The sequence below is a fragment of the Pongo pygmaeus genome, chromosome 2, assembly GCF_028885625.2.
Source record: "Pongo pygmaeus isolate AG05252 chromosome 2, NHGRI_mPonPyg2-v2.0_pri, whole genome shotgun sequence".
NCBI lineage: Eukaryota > Metazoa > Chordata > Mammalia > Primates > Hominidae > Pongo > Pongo pygmaeus.
The window spans coordinates 144,814,521-144,831,345 of NC_085930.1; the positions used below are offsets into that span (position 1 = coordinate 144,814,521).

At 40.4% G+C, this 16,825-nt stretch overlaps 1 protein-coding gene across 1 annotated transcript in view; it reads right to left on the bottom strand.

The window, feature by feature from the left end:
• Positions 1–1,023: 1,023 nt before the first annotated feature.
• The window catches only part of MSL2 (MSL complex subunit 2), a 46,980-nt gene continuing 31,178 nt past the window's right edge, over positions 1,024–16,825 (bottom strand). The window contains exon 2 of the mRNA XM_054480619.2: positions 1,024–4,859. Within this exon, the coding sequence (XP_054336594.1) occupies positions 3,268–4,859 (1,592 nt within the window). The 3' untranslated portion in view covers positions 1,024–3,267. The remainder of the gene's footprint in view (positions 4,860–16,825) is intronic.

Genomic DNA, 16,825 nt, shown 5'->3' on the forward strand with positions numbered 1-16,825 from the left:
TTTTAATCATATTTGCACCTCATTTTTTTGTCTGCAAGAGTAACACTATAAACAAGCTTGAATGTCAGAGAATAACTCTTTGAGCCCATGTGAAAACTACAAAGAAAGGTCTTTGTAGTAATGATGATAATATACTGAGAAATGATTTCTTCAGGGGATAGGGAAGAGGACCAGGGTTTGTGAATGAGGCGGAGTTCACAGGAATCAAGGTAGACTTTAGCCTCATCTATAATGCATTATTTTAAAAGAATGTGTAACGGCATGTTTTGGGGTACCTAAATTTTATTTCAGAGGCAAGGTCTCATTATGTTGCCCAGGCTGAGTTCGAACTTCTGAGCTTAAGTGATCCTCCCACCTCAGCCTCCTAAGTAGCTGGGATTACAGGCACACACCACTGTGCCTAGCTTTTAATTTTTTTAAAAGGAGAAAAGTATAAAATACCATCCAAGTATTAGATTTGGTTAAAATACTATACTTTGAACTTAGTATTTTCTAAAGCATTTCTATTTGTTATCTATGATATGGTTATGGACAATTTATTTTTCATCTGATTCCCATAAAACTTTTACTCTTCTTCAACAAGGTCACCATGAAATTGTTTTAACTAAGAATACAATGAAATAAAAGGAATTCTTTATCCCTAGGACCATACTACACCTCCTCATGGAAATGCAGACTTAATAAAGCTAACCAAAAAGATAAAATTGTCAGCTCTGAAAGTATTTACCTAAGGTAAAAGATCATTTGATCATTTATATTAATAACAAGGACTCAACAATTCAGGATGTGTCTTATTAAATGCTGCTGTTCTTTGGTGGTTTCAAATCCTGATGAAGTAAATCCAGTTACTTCAGTAATAATTTCTCAGTCATCCCTTGTTAGCCATCTGTCAGCACTCCTAAGTAACTCGTGGTATAAAGAAAAATAATATAAAAATCAAGGCACTGTGATTACTCTTCCCCAGATGTATAAATACAGACCATTCAGAGCATGCTATCCCAAACTCTTCAGTATTCTACAACATAGAATTAGAAAACTATCATTTATTGATAGATTTAAGGTGTAATACAGGTTTCCAAAAATGTGGCAGTGAGAATACCAGCATAAAAAAGAGAAACTTGTGCTAAAAACAACCTGAATTCATCATTGGCAATATTACATAACAATCAAGGCCCTCACATACTAATGATTTCCACTTTGTCTATATTGCCAACCTCCCATGCATCAAAAAAAACACAAGATTATCAAACTTGGGAAGCAATAAAGTACTCTATGAATTTTAAGATCATAATATTAGGAAAGTTTGGTCGTTTTGCAAAATATATCCTCATCCATGTGTACAATCTCATTTCTAATCATTTTTGCAGTGATCATTAGTGAATAAAGAACAGATTTACAACTTTATATAGCAGGGCATCTGGGTTCAACACAAAACTGTTACAAACGTTAGGTAAATACATGTTTCATAAGACACTGCTAACACTTAAAGGAATTAAATAAAATTCCAAATCTTGGAAAGCAAATAAAGACAAGACAACTAAGAAGCATTTTCCACCATTTACTCTTGTTATCAAAAATAGTTCAACTCTTCTTGCAAAACAAAAACAAAATAGTACATACTGGACACATACATCACATTTTTCTTCCTATGGCTTTAGCCCACCCCCACCCCACCAAAAGAGACCAAAAAAAAAAAAAAGAAAAGAAAAAAAAAAAAGAAAAAAAGCCCAACAACAACAACAACAAAAACAACTCTACCTGACCACATTCACAGAAAATGACACCAGGATACACTACAACAGAAGGAGGTGTCATCTGCTCTGTGTCCAAAAGTTTCTTCTCCATGTCTTGTACTAGGCGAGTAACCATCATTGAACATGCTGTGTGCCAAATCAAAACATAACTTCAGCATATGTCAGATCTTACTAGAGATGGTGAACGTAGTAGAAATTGGAAATTTTCCAGCAGTATTTTTCTTTAAGCACTGTCAAAGCTGCAGCTCTTCTTTTAAATCACAGGTTATTTCATTACACCTAGTCAGTCCTTGTTTTATTTGGGCTGTGCTCTTTCAAGCAACTGACTAGATTTCCCTTCAACAGAATGTTTGTGACTCACTTGTCTTCCCCGTAAAAATTAACGGGAAGAAGTGCATTTAAACTGAAACATACTTTGTGCTTTACATGCAAAAGAGCATTCTAAAGAAAATCCTCCTAGCTTCAACCTACCTAAATGCACAGGCTTTATAAAAAGGCATTCTTATTAGGCCTCTATAAAGAAGCCTTCATAATGAACAGCACCCTAAAAAAAAAACTAGGAGCATATTCAAAATAAAGACTGGCAAATAAACTATTAGAGAAAACAAGTCAAAGTGGCGGCCAGTGGCAATAAGTACAATACATAAATCTGGGCAAGTCTGGGAGCATTATTCCAAAATTATTTTAAGTAAATCCCAATTACTAAATAAAATCTTTTTATAATTTTTAAAAAATTCTGTCACATACTACGTAGTCTAAATTTAATTACCTTCAGAATAAAACTACTCTCCTTCACTTCATTTATCCAATTAGAACACTGCTCAAAGTGAAGGAGGGATTTAGAATTTCTTCCCTAGAAATGAGTAACAGCTAAACATTTGTAGACTGACAGAATTTCAGCTTACTTTTTAAAAAGATTTCTTAAACATTCTAATGAGGGGGAATTTTTTTCATAATACTGCTGATTTAAGAACTGCTACATACACCAGTAGCCAATATTTCATGATCAGAAATGGTATGATGTCAGCACAAAGGTTGAGCTGGACACATCAGCTTTCCAACAGGAGAAACATCAATGGCATCTGAAGGCAGCACTGAGTTTCCTGAACTAATGGCTACTTTTCCACAAAAAAATTAGCACAATCTTTATGGACTGACTAGATACCACTTCCTTACATTTAATCATAAACTTTGATTATGCACAAAGCATGGCCATAAACAATGAGGTTAATGTTATTTTTCTTGCCAAAGTTCATTTTGTATAAATCAGTTGCATCAGCTTTGTTCTCAAACTATGAGGTTCTGTAAGAACTAAGGACATATAGTTGTAGGGTTACTCCTCCATTATCTGCAAACTATTTCCCCGACACTAACACATATAACTTAGCAATGAAAACACTTGATACAAGTGATCTATATGCAGGAGCTCCGGCAAGTTAAACCAACAGAACCATAGCTGCCGTAAAACTGTAGCTATTTCCCTACCAGGAGTAGGTTTAAAAGACCCACTGATTTAACAGTCGAATCTCATGTCTATAGCTTCATCCAAACTTTTATCATCATGTGTACTGGCAGCTAAAAACGTCGTTACTGGGGACCCTGTGACATTTATTACACTGGTGCTGGTACTAGCGTTACGCACAGCAATGCTAGTCACGTTAATGCCCAAAGTGAGCCTGGTCTGCTCCAAGGCCTTTTCTGGCACGGCAAATGCCTCCAGCTTCTTCTCCCCATTGGCCATATAGGAGTTTTGGCAGCCACGACATATACAATCTAAGCAGGCTTTGCGGTTAGAGTAGCAAGGGCAGCGTTGGCCTCGGCATGTAAGAACACTTGGATTTTGAGTAGCACGCCCACATTTACACCCTTTCTTTTCCTGGGGTTTTTTGTACACAGTCTTGGTAGGACTTCCTGGCATAAAATGATGACTAGGAATCTTTTCCTTTACTGCTTTGTCTTTTTTAAGAATACCTGGCTTGGTTTTAGAGTGAGATTTCTTGGATCCATGTTCATGACTCTTTTTCATGCTTTTAGTAGATAAAAGTACAGTTTTGCTGATTTTAGGCGTTGTGCCTCCATTGGGAACAGTTGCTATAGGTTGAAGAGAAATTTTGCTCTCCCGTTTCACTGTCACAGGAGCAGATGCCCCCAGTGTTGGGCCTCGGATAATGGTAGAAATTGGAAGTGGCTGAACTTTCTCACTGTCGCTCTCTGATCTGGATCGTTTTCTATTCAATTTTGCTATCTTCGGAGTTGCTGCTGTACATGATAACCCATGAAGTGCAGGACTGGTGGACATAAAAACATTATGGCTAAGAGACTGGGAAGAAAGCTGCAGAAAAGGTCCATTGGATACAGTGGCTTCCAAGTTCGGCTGCAAATTAGGGCAACAGACTTCTGTATTTGAAACAGTTTCTAAGCTGCGGAGTACTTCCTCAACACTCAGTAACAGAGAGTCTCCAGGTTTTATATCTTCACTGAAACTGCAGATATCAATGCCTGTGGAACATAAGTCAGTGGCTACTGTGTCACAAACGGGTGGCAGGCTGTCAGACAGATCCTCAGTTTTTATGTCAACAGTATTACATACGTCAATTGTATTTGAATGTTCAGGTGAAGGAATATTTATACCAAATCTATCTATTGAAAGCCCATTATAAGTAGGCAAACCATTGATAACAGAACTGCCAATAGCAATGCTGAGGGTGCTTTCAGACATTGGAGATAAACTAGCTTGAGGATCAGTTGTGGGTTCTGAGGTTGAAGGTAAAGGGGAATGTGTCAAACACAAAGTAAAGGATGAATCCGAGGGTTTTTCTGTCTCCTCACAAAACAATGATCCATCATTAAGCAAAGCCAAAATATCAGAAGAACAGTCAACTGCTTCTATTATATCCCGTGCCAGTGTAGTCTGTGTTATATACTCGCATAGTTTTTTGTAGCAGTTCACTAGGATGCTTAACTGCTTGTTTTCCTCAAACTGCTCATAGTCTTTGCACCAGCTACAGGAAGGTTTCATCATCATTTTCTTGCCTTTACAAGTTTTGCAGACATAATGTTGGCAGGTGGAGTTGGTGGGTGCAATAGGATCTTGTAGCAAATGTCCTAAGGGGGAGAAGGAGGAAAGCAAAGATTTTAGTAAAATAAATTTACCATTTCATAAACTGAAGTTTAGATGACATAAGTAATCTATCAAAATTGAGATGAATTAAACTCACTAGACCAGATAACAAAAAATATATCTTAGAAGAAATGGAAGAATCCTCAATTAGCTCGCTTGATTTCATGCCATATTCCCCATTCAGTTATCTTGAACCAAAATCATCCTTGATTCTGTGTCTCTCTCCCCAAGCAATACATTCGGTCCACCTTCTTATCCTCTTTCTCCAAAGGCTATAAAGTTAAAGAGGTGAAGATCAGACACCAGAAGCACAAACTAGGGTTAAAACCCTTTGGATAGCCAGGTGTGGTGGCGTGTGCCTGTAATCCCAGCTATTTAGGAGGCTGAGGTGATGGCTTGAGCCCTAGAGTTCAGGCTACGGTGAACTATGATCCTGCCACTGCACTCCAGCCTGGGTGACAAAGCGAGACCCTGTCTCAAAAACAAAACAAAAAAAAACCCTTTGGACCTCAACCTAACACAACGTGGCAATGCTACAACATTCTGAACAAAATCATATTGATTATTTTGTGCTGGACACTGGGGAAAAAGATATGAGTAAGAGAGATTTAGTCCCTGCCCTCATAAAAGATAGTCTTGAGGGCATTAATCAGTAGAAAAGTATCTTCAAAGAAAAAAAAAAAAATTTCAACCAATTTTTACTGTATACTAATCATAAACTTTAAAGAAAAAAGATCAAAATGTCGTTTCAGGCCGGACACAGTGGTTCATGCCTATAATCCCAGCACTTTGGGAGGCTGAGGTGGGCGGATCACCTGAGGTCAGGAGTTCAAGGCCAGCCTGGCCAACATGATGAAACCCCATTTCTATTAAAAATACAAAAAAATTAACCAGGCATAGTGGTGAGCACCTGTAGTCCCAGCTGCTAGGGAGGCTGAGGCAGGAGCATCACTTGAACCCAGGAAACTGAGGTAGCAGTGAGCTGAGATCACACCACTGCAATCCAGCCTAAGCAATAGAGCGAGACTTACTCTCAAAAAAAAAAAAAGGCCAGGTGTGGTGGCTCACGCCTGTAACCCCAGCACTTTGGAGGCTGAGGTGGGCAGATCACCTGAGGTCAGGACTTTGAGACCAGCCTGACCAACAGGGTAAAACCCCGTCTCTACTAAAAATGCAAAAATTAGCCAGGCAGGGTGATGGGCACCTGTAATCCCAGCTATTCGGGAGGCTGAGGCAGGAGAATCCCTTGAACCCAGGAGGCGGAGGTTGCAGCGAGCCGAGATTGTGTCACTGCACTCCAGCCTGGGCGACAAGAGCAAAACTCCATCTCATTTAAAAAAAAAAAAAAAGAAAAAAAGAGTTTCAGTAGGAGAGAACTATGTTCAACTACATTAAAACAAAGAAAAAACGAGTACTACTCAACTCAAATTCTTCTGAAAAAAATACAAAATGGAAAAAATTATATTTAAACTTATTAAAGAAAAAAAAAAACTAGGGTATAATACTGGGCTCAAATTCTTCTGACAGAATTCAAAACGACCACGGTTTAATTATAAACCACAAGTATCCTAACTGCGACAATACAGTATAATGAAGTAGTCCCCCGACTTGACACAATTCTCAAATTATAAATGACATATACATATGAACCAAGAAGGGAAAGGAACTAGACCCAGTTCCCATCTCCACCCTTACTCTCCAAAACTGCAACTGCTCCTTGGTTCCCAATCCAGACAAACGGTCAGCAATTACCCAAAGCAGTACCTCTTCTCATAAATCACACAAAGAATATGTTCAACCACAACAGAAATTAGACATCAGTGGGAAAAAAAAAATCAGAAGAATCCCCAAGTATCTAGAAATTAAACATATACCAAAATAACTTATAAGTCAAAAACATCATAAGAGAAACTGAGAAAACATTTACCAAATGAAAACACCACATATCAAAATTTGGAGAATGCAACTAAAGCAGTGTTTACTGGGAAATCCATAGCTTTTTAAGTCTGTATCAAAAAATAAGGTCTTGAGCTAGGCACAGTGGCACGTGCCTGTTGTTCTAGCTCTCTGAGAGGTGGAGGTGGAGCTGGGACACTCATTTAAGCCCAGGAGTTCAAGACCAGCTTGGGGAAGACAGCAAGACCCTGTCTCTAAAAAAAATTATAATAAATTTTAAGAAAGGGGCTGGGTGGGGCGCGGTGGCTCACGACTGCAAATCCCAGCACTTTGGGAGGCCAAGGCGGGCAGATCACGAGATCAAGAGACTGAAACCATCCTGGCCAATATGGTGAAACTCCATCTCTACTAAAAATAAAAAAATTAGCTGGGAGTGGTGGCACACGCCTGTATTCCCAGCTACTCGGGGGGGCTGAGGCAGGACAATCGCTTGAACCCGGGAGGCAGAGGTTGCAGTGAGCTGAATATGGTGCCACTGCCCTCCAGCCTGGCAACAGGGCAAGACTGTCTGGAAAAAAAAAAAAAGAGGCTGGACGCGGTGGCTCATGCTTGTAATCCCAGCACCTTGGGAGGCCAAGGCAGATGGATCACCTGACGTCAGGAGTTCAAGACCAGCCTGACCAACATGGTGAAACCCTGTCTCTACTAAAATAACAAAATTAGCTGGGCATGGTGGTGCATGCCAGTAATCCCAGCTACTTGGGAGGCTGAGGCAAAAGAATCGTTTGAACCTGGGAGGCAGAGCCTGCAGTGAGCCGAGATCGTGCCATTGCACTCCAAGCCTAGGCAACAAGAGCAAAACTCCACCTCAAAAAAATAAATAAATAAATTTAAAAAAAGAAAGGGGTGTCCATCTCAGGGAGACCTGGCCTTCAGAGATGACAGCATTCAACCCCGGGAGGAGCCTGCTTTTCATCCTCAGTCTTCCCAACCTGTGCTGCCCATGGGGATACAGGACAGTAACGAGCTAAACAAAACCTGCTGCCTGAATGGGGGAACCTGTATGCTGGGGTCCTTTTGTGCCTGCTTCCCCTCCTTCTACAGATGGAATTGTGAGCACAATGTACGTACGCAAAGAGAACTGTGGGTCTGTGCCCTGTGACACCTGGCTGCCCAAGAACTGTTCTATGTGTAAATGCTGGCATGGCCAGCTCCGCTGCTTTCCTCAGCATTTTTACCTGGCTGTGATGGCCTTGTGATGAATGAGCACCTCATGGCTTCCAATACTCCAGAACTACTACTGTCTGAATGTACCACTCTTATGCTTTAAAATAATGAATACATTTCCATAATGGTCTCTAACATTTCCTTACAGTACCAACTACTTCTTACCTCTTTGCCCTGCCCTCCCCCAAAAAACTACCTTTTTCAAAAGCAAGCTATACCTCCATTGTGCTGGAGTCCAGTATTTCTTGATACACGTAATTCTACCAAGGTCGTCTTAATATGTTGTTTTAAACAACTGAATTATATCTTCAGATTATTAAAGATTAATCCTAATATGAAACTTAGGATACAGTTTTGAGTACAGCTGCTCAAAATCAAAGTAGTCTCTAAAAGGAAAAAAAGCCTCTTTAAGGGGAGGAACTGGAGTGCTGAAGTAATGGAAGTCCGCCTGCATGTGGAAGGAAATGGGAAGCAAATGGGAAGCAAATAGGAGAGGGAGGGTGGAAAACATAAAATGGGTTACCTGACTGGTGATTAGGTGGGTGTAGAGAAGCAAGTCAAAAGGCTAAATGGAAAGGCAAGTTTCCATCATCTATAGAAAGCTATATAAGACAAGGACTCCCCCTTTTTCCCCAAAAGCATTGTAAAAAGAATGAAGTCTCCTTAGAAAAAAAATTATGCCTGAATATCTCCAACAAGATGGCTTAATAAATTATGTTTCTGGCCGGGCACGGTGGCTCACGCCTGTAATCCAGCACCTTGGGAGGCCAAGGCAGGCAGATCATGAGGTCAGGAGATTGAGACCATCCTGGCTAACACGGTGAAACCCCATCAATACAAAAAATTAGCCGGGCGTGGTGGCAGGCGCCTGTAGTCCCAGCTACTCGGGAGGCTGAGGCAGGAGAATGGCATGAACCCAGGAGGCGGAGCTTGCAGTGAGCCAAGATGGCGCCACTGCATGCCAGCCTAGGCGACAGAGCCAGACTCCATCTCAAAAGCAAACAAACAAAATAAATAAATAAATTATGCTTCCTCCAAGCTATGCAATCCTTTTAACTACTGAAGAAGAGAAAATGTTCACAATATATTTAGTTGTAAACCAAGTGATAAAACTACATATTGTAAAGCCCATTTTTAAAACACACTGTATATATGTGTATGCACAGTAAAAATAGAAAATATAAAAAAAAAAGCAAAGTCTCAAGTCAATAACCAAAGCTTTCTTTCACCTTAATAGGAATCCCAAACTAAGCAGGTTAAAGCAAATAATGAAGATTAGAGCAGGCCACAGTGGCTCACACCCGTAATCCCATCACTTTGGGAGGCCGAAGCGGGCTGATCACCTGAGGTCAGGAAGGTGGGCCAATCACCTGAGGTCAGGAGTTCAACACCAGCCTGGCCAATATGGTAAAACCCTGTCTCTACTAAAAATACAAAAATTATCCAAGGGTGGTGAACACCTGTAATCCCAGCTACTCAGAGACTGAGGCAGGAGAACTGCTTGAACCTGGTAGGAGAGGTGGCAGTGAGCCAAGATAGTGCCACTCAACTCCAGCCTGGGCGACAGAGCCAGACTCCATCTCAAAAAAAAAACTAAAATAAATAAATGAATACAGATTAAAGCAGAAACCAATACAAGAGAAAGCAGAAAAACCAAAGAGAAAAATAACACCAAAAGTTGGTTGTTTTCAAAGATCAAAGAAAACAAGAAAAGACAAATTACCAAAATCAGAAATGAAAGGGGTCAGAGTATCACTAGTGCCCTACAAAATGTGAAGAATTAAGGAAGTCCTATGAACAACTTTATGCCAACAATTTTAGACTACTTCGATGAAATGGACACATTTCTCTAAAGACACAAATGACCAAAATTGACTGGAGAAAAAGTTTTAAAACTGAATAGACCTGTAATAAAAGTTTTAAATAGCTACTGAAGATTTTCCTCAAAAGAAGACTCCAGGGCTAAATGCCTTCACTGGTAAATTCTAACAAATAATTAAAAAGAAATAACACCCAAACATAGAGGAGGAGAAAACACTTCCCAACTCATATTTAAAGGCCAGTAACTACTATGAAAGAAAATAAGGCCACCAGACAAAAGAAAATACAAACCGCCGGGAGCAGTGGCTCACGCCTGTAATCCCAACACTTTGGGAGGCCAAGGTGGGTGGATCACCTGAGGTGGGGAGTTCGAGACCAGCCTGACCAACATGGAGAAACCCCATCTCTACTAAAAATGCAAAAATTAGCCGGGCGTGGTGGCACATGCCTGTAATCCCAGCTACTCAGGAAGCTGAGGCAGGAGAATCGCTTCAACCCAGGAGACGGAGGTTGCAGTGAGCCGAGATCATGCCACTGCACTCCAGCCTGGGCAACAAAATCATCTCAAAAAAATTAAAATTAAAAAAAGAAAAAGAAAATACAAACCAAAATCTCCCATAAACATGATAAAATCCATAACAAAACATTCAAGAGAATCCCACAACATATAATACAATACCTATTCACACATACACACACACACACACACACACACACACACACACACACACACATTCACAAACGAGAAATTGAACTTCTTTAACTTGATGGTGGTGGGCATCAATAAGAAATCTAAAGCCAACTTTACTTAAAGGTAAAACACAATGCTTTCCTTCCAAAGATCAGGAACAAAGAAAGGATGCCTGCTTTTGCCACTTCTTCTCAAAACTGTACTTGTCCTAGCTGATGCAGTAAGGTTCAAAAGAAAAAGAAAAAAAAAGGCATCAAGACTAAAAAGAAACAAGTAAAATTGTTTTAGTAATGGATTACACAATTCTGCTTACAGAAAATCTCAAAAAACACACACAAACAAACTACTAGTACCAATAAGCAAATTTAGCAAGGTCATAGCACAAACAATATATACAAAAGTCCACTGCATTTTCCATTTCTATATGCTATGAATGAACAAACTAATTTTTTAAAATTCCATTCACAATAGCATCAAGAATATTTAGAAAAACTTTAATAAAGACTTCTACACTCAGCACTACAAAACACAGCTGAAAGAAACTAAAGAGTATCTAAACAGACATTTCATGTTCACGGATTAGAAGACTATCAATATATTGTCAAGATGGCAATTTTCCCCAAAACTGATCTATCTGTAAGTTCAATGCAATCTTTAATCCCAGGCAGCTTTTTTTCTTAAAGAAATTGACAGGCTGATCCTAAAATTCATATGGAATCACAGAGGACAGGCAAAGCAACTTTGAAAAACAACAAAATTACAGGACTTACACTACCAAATTCCAAATTTTACTATAAAGCCATAGTAATCAAGACAGCGTGGTAATGACAAAAGTATAGACACATGCATCAGTGGAACAGAATTCAGAGTCCAGAAACAAAATATTACATTTAAGGTCAACCAATTTGTGTGACAGGGTATCCAGATGATTCAATGGGGAAAGGAGAGGTTTTTTGTTTTTTTTTTTTTTTTTTTGAGACGGAGTCTTGCTCTGTCGCCCAGGCTGGAGTGCAGTGGCGCGATCTCGGCTCACTGCAAGCTCCGCCTCTCGGGTTCACGCCATTCTCCTGCCTCAGCCTCAACCTCCCAAGTAGCTAGGACTACAGGCGCCCGCCACCACGCCCAGCTATTTTTTTTTTTTTTTTTTTTTTTTTTTTTGCATTTTTAGTAGAGACGAGGTTTCACCGTGTTAGCCAGGATGGGTCTCAATCTCCTGACCTCGTGATCTGCCCGCCTCGGCCTCCCAAAGTGCCGGGATTACAGGCGTGAGCCACCGCGCCCGGCCAAGGAGAGTATTTTCAACATACCATGTGAAACAATTTGATATCCAAATGCCAAAAGGAAAAAAACAAACATACCCTTACCTCACAACATACACAAAAATTAAAACGATCACAAACCTAAATGTAAGAGCTAAAATATAGAAATTCTAGAAGAAAACAGAGGAGAAAATCTTTGTAACTTTGTATTGGCCAAAGTGTTCTTATATGTGACATCAAATGCACAATTCACAAAAAGGAAAAAAAAATAGTTAAATGGATTTTCTCAAAATTAAAAACTTACTGTGCTTCAAAAGACACCATTAAGAAAATGAAAAAATGGTCAGGCAAGGTGGCTCACACCTGTAATCCCAGCACTTTGGGAGGCTAAGGTGGGCAGATCACGTGAGGTCAGGAGTTCAAGACCAGCCTGGCCAATGTGGCAAAATCCTGTCTCTACTAAAAATATAAAATAAAATTAGCCAGGCGTGATGGCGCATGCCTGTAGTCCCAGCTACTCAGGAGGCTGGGGCAGGAGAATTGCTTGAATCCGAGAAGCAGAGGTTGCAGTGAGCCAAGATGGTGCCAATGCACCCCAGCCTGGGCAACAGAGAAAGACTCTGTCTCAAAAAAGAGGGAAGGAAAGAAGGAAGGAGGGAGGGAGGGAGGGAAGGAGGGAGGGAGGGAGGGAGGAAGGGAGGGAGGAAGGAAGGAAGGAAGGAAGGTCGGTCAAAAATAAACCACAGACTGAGAGAAAATATTTGCAAATCACATTAAAAAAAAAAAAAAAACAATGCAAGCCGGGCATGGTGGCTCACTCCCAGCACTTAGGGAGGCCGAGGCAGGCAGTTCAGGAATTCGAGACCAGCCTGGCCAACACAGTAAAACCCTGTCTCTACTAAAAATACAAAAATTAGCTGGCTGTGATGGCATGCACCTGTAGTCCCAGCTACTCAGGAGGCTGAGGCAGGAGAATCGCTTGAATCCAGGAGGCGGAGGCGGAAGTTGCAGCGAGCCAAGACCATGCCATTGCACTCCAGCCTGGGAGACAGAGCAAGCCTCCGTCTCAATTAAAAAAAAAAAATCCAAATCGGTAAAATGACAATATAATTTTAAAAGCAAAAATTTGAATAAACATTTCACCAAAGAAAATATATGAATGACCAGCCAGGCACAGTGCCTCACACCAGTAATCCCAGCACTTTAGGAGGACAAGGTGGGCAGATCACGAGGTCAGGAGATCAAGACGATCCTGGCCAACATGGTGAAACTCGATCTCTACTAAAATACAAAAAATTAGCCAGGCATGGTGGTGCATGCCTGTAATCCCATCTACTCAGGAGGCTGAGGCAGGGGAATCACTTGAACCCAGGAGGCGGAGGTTGCAGTGAGCCTAGAGAGCGCCACTGCACTCCAGCCTGACGACAGAGCAAGGCTCCGTCTCAAAAAAAAAAAATGGCTATAAGCACATGAAAACATGCTCAATATTATTAGTCAACGTAAAACTGTGGCACACTACTGCCCACCCATTAGAATGGCTAAATTCAAAACGACAATGCCAAAAGTTGACAAAGATGTGAAGAAACTGGAACCCTTATATACTGCTGGTAAAATGTAAAACGGGTATAATCACATTGAAATACAGTTTGGTAGTTTCTTAAAAAGTTAAAACACAAATTTACCACAGAAATCAGCAAAATTCTACTCCTAGGAACCTACCTAAAGAGAAATAAAAACATATCCACACAGAAAAACGTATGTGAATGTGCACAGCAGCATGATTCCTAATGGCCAAAAATTAGACACAATCCAAATGTCCATTAATTGGTGAGTAGATAAACAAAATGTATATTCATGCAATGGAGTTCAGCAATTTAAAGGAATAAAGTATTGGTACATGCCACAACATGGATGAACTTCCAAAACATTTGCTAAGTCAAAGAAGCAGATATAAAAGAGTACATTATTGCATAATTCCATTTATATAAAATGCCCAGAAATGACAGGAAAGCAGAAAAACAGTGGTTGCCTAGGGCTGAGAGTGGAGCAGTCATTAACTGTAAATGGGCACAATGGAACCTTTTAGGGGGATGAAAGTGTTCTAAAATCAGATAGTGGTGGTGGTTACACAACTCTAAAATTTAAAAATAACACTTTAAGACAAGGCACCAATAGTTACAGAATCCAACCTTCTACCTAATGCCAATGCAAGGATCCCTTAAAGAGTGTCCTTAACTTCATCTAAGGAAGGACACAAGGGATAGGAAGAGAAAAAAAATACATATATATGCATTTTTTTTTTTTTTCCAAGACGGAGTCTTTCTCTGTTGCCCAGGCTAGAGCGCAGTGGCGTACTCTCGGCTCACTACAACCTCTGCCTCCTGGGTTCAAGCAATTCTCCTGCCTCAGTCTCCCGAGTAGCTGGGATTTACAGGTGCCCGCCACCACGCCCGGCTAATTTTTTATTTTTAGTAGAGACGGGGTCTCACCATGTTGGCCAGGCTGGTCTCGAACTCCTGACCTCGTGATCCACACGCCTCGGCCTCCCAAAGTGCTGGGATTACAGGCATGAGCCACAGCGCCTGGCCCTATATATGCATTTGAAAAGATAAACCATAAGGTTAAAAAAAAAAAAAAAAAGAGGGGTAGGCTACCAGGCCAGGTGTGGTGGCTCACACCTGTAATCCCAGCAGTTTGAGAGGCCAACGTAGGCAGATTGCTTATCTCAGGAGTTTGAAACCAGCCTGGGCAATATGGCAAAACCCCATCTCTACAAAAAATTTAAAAAATTAGCCGTGGACGCTGGCACGCACCTTAGTCCCAGCTACTCGAGAGCTAAGATGAGACGATGGCTTGAGCCTGGGCCAGAGGTTGCAGTGAGCCGAGATTGCGCCACTGCGGTCCAGCCTGGGCAACAGAGCCTGCACCTGTCTCAAAAACAAAACGGCTACCAATTAGGAGGGAGAGACAGAACAAAGTGAAACAGGAAAACACTACTCTGAGTTTAATCTGTCTTATAGATTTTGCTTTCAAACCATGTAAATATTTTATATATAATAGTATAACAAAACCAAAATGTTACATGAAATCTCCAAAAACCAAAATAAAGTAACCATAATTTTATATCAAATTGGTGGTATAACAATCCAAAGAGTAACTATTTCCAATGACTATAACACAGAAAATTGGCTCAATCCTTGCGATCCTCATTTTTCTTATTTTCAGTAACCACATTGTTGGCGGCAGTGTTGATAATAATTATAAAAGTGTTAGTGCGTACCGTGGGATAAAAAGTCAATGTTAATGCCTTGAGGACTTGGATTTTTTTTTCTTTCAGTAGGAAGGAGGAAAGTTGTAAGAGAGAAAAGGTTACATTAAAAATCCTGTAGACCTGGAGTTCAAGACTAGGCTGGTGAACATGGTGAAACCCCGTCTCTACTAAAAATACAAAAAATTAGCTGGGCGTGGTGGTAGGCGCCTGTAATCCCAGCTACTCGGAAGGCTACAGCAGAACTGCTTGAACCAAGGAGGTGGAGGTTGCAGTGTGCTGAGATCGCACCATTGCACTCCAACCTGGGCGACAGAGCGAGACTCCGTCTCAAATAAATAAATATAAACATAAACATAAATATAAATAAATATAAATATAAATATAAATATCCTGTAGCCCTAAAATGAATTTCAACTGGACTTAACACTATGAACTCATGTTTTAATCTTAAATGTGTGTGTATTTCCTAGCACTATGTGTGTGTGTATTTCCTAGCACTATGCATTGAAGAGGCCTGGAAACAAAGAACAACCCCAGCAGCATTGAATACAGATTACAGGACTGAAAAACAATTTCCTTTTCAAAGGAATCAGAGCTTCTTGGACAAATGGCTAATTTCAAGTTTGTGCCATGAATTGCACAAGAGGAGTTTTGATCACCTTGTTATGCCAGAAAGCATAGAAACTATCAAAATCAAGACTCAGGGGCAAACCTGAAGAGGTTCCCACTGGCCAAAGACAAGAAAATCTAAACATGCATGATATAGTTAGGCTTTGTGTCCCCACCCAAATCTCATCTTGAATTGTAATCCCCATAATCCCCATGTGCCAAGGGACAGACCAGGTGGAGATAACTGAATCATGGGAGCAGTTTCCCCAGCTGTTCTTGTGATAATCAGTTCTCACGAGATCTGATGGTTTTATAAGGGGCTCTTCCCCCCTTCACTGGGCACTTCTTCCTGCCACCATGTGAAGAAGGTGCCCTGCTTCCCCTCTTTGCCTTCCACCAAGATTGTAAATTTCCTGAGGCCTCCCCAGCCATGCTGAACTGTGAGTCAATTAAGCCTCTTTCCTTTGTAAATTACCCAGTCTCAGGCAGTTCTTTATAGCAGTATGAAAACAGACTAATACAATGCATAAATGCAATGAAATGTACATCTTAAATGTTCAAATCTGAGTTCATTTTTTTAAAAAAGAAAACATCAGTTTCAGGATACTAGTGAAGCAGCTCATGAGTCTGAAAACTAGTAAATAAGGGCAAGAATCAAGTATTTGTCCTAATTTAACTTTAGGAAATATACCACCAAATAACCAAATCATGGAGAAGTTTCTCCTCACAGGAATAATCCAGCTAATATGTTAATCAAAACCTCCGCTAACCATGGAGCACCTTAAAGGACTCATACTCTACATGTCTTTAGTCTTCTATGAGGTTTTAGAAGAGTAACCATGCCAACTGTTGAGAAATGAAAATAAGGTGGAAGACACCAAAACTCACTTATTAGCTCCACAGATTGCCCACCATTCCCCACCACAAATATCTGAAACTTAAATATTAAAGATGCCCATTGACAAACTAACTTTATGCACTCAGATAACCATCCTAACTCTTAAAAGTTTCCCCAAGGGTTCTCTATACACTTCACAATGAAGGCAGCTCCAATGATGTGAGAAATAGAAAACAGTCATTCAGGGGCTTCTTAGCTGGGATCACAGTTAACCAAATATCTAACTACGTCTCTAAGGAACCCCCCACCTACAGTTTAAGAAATACCAGACAACATAC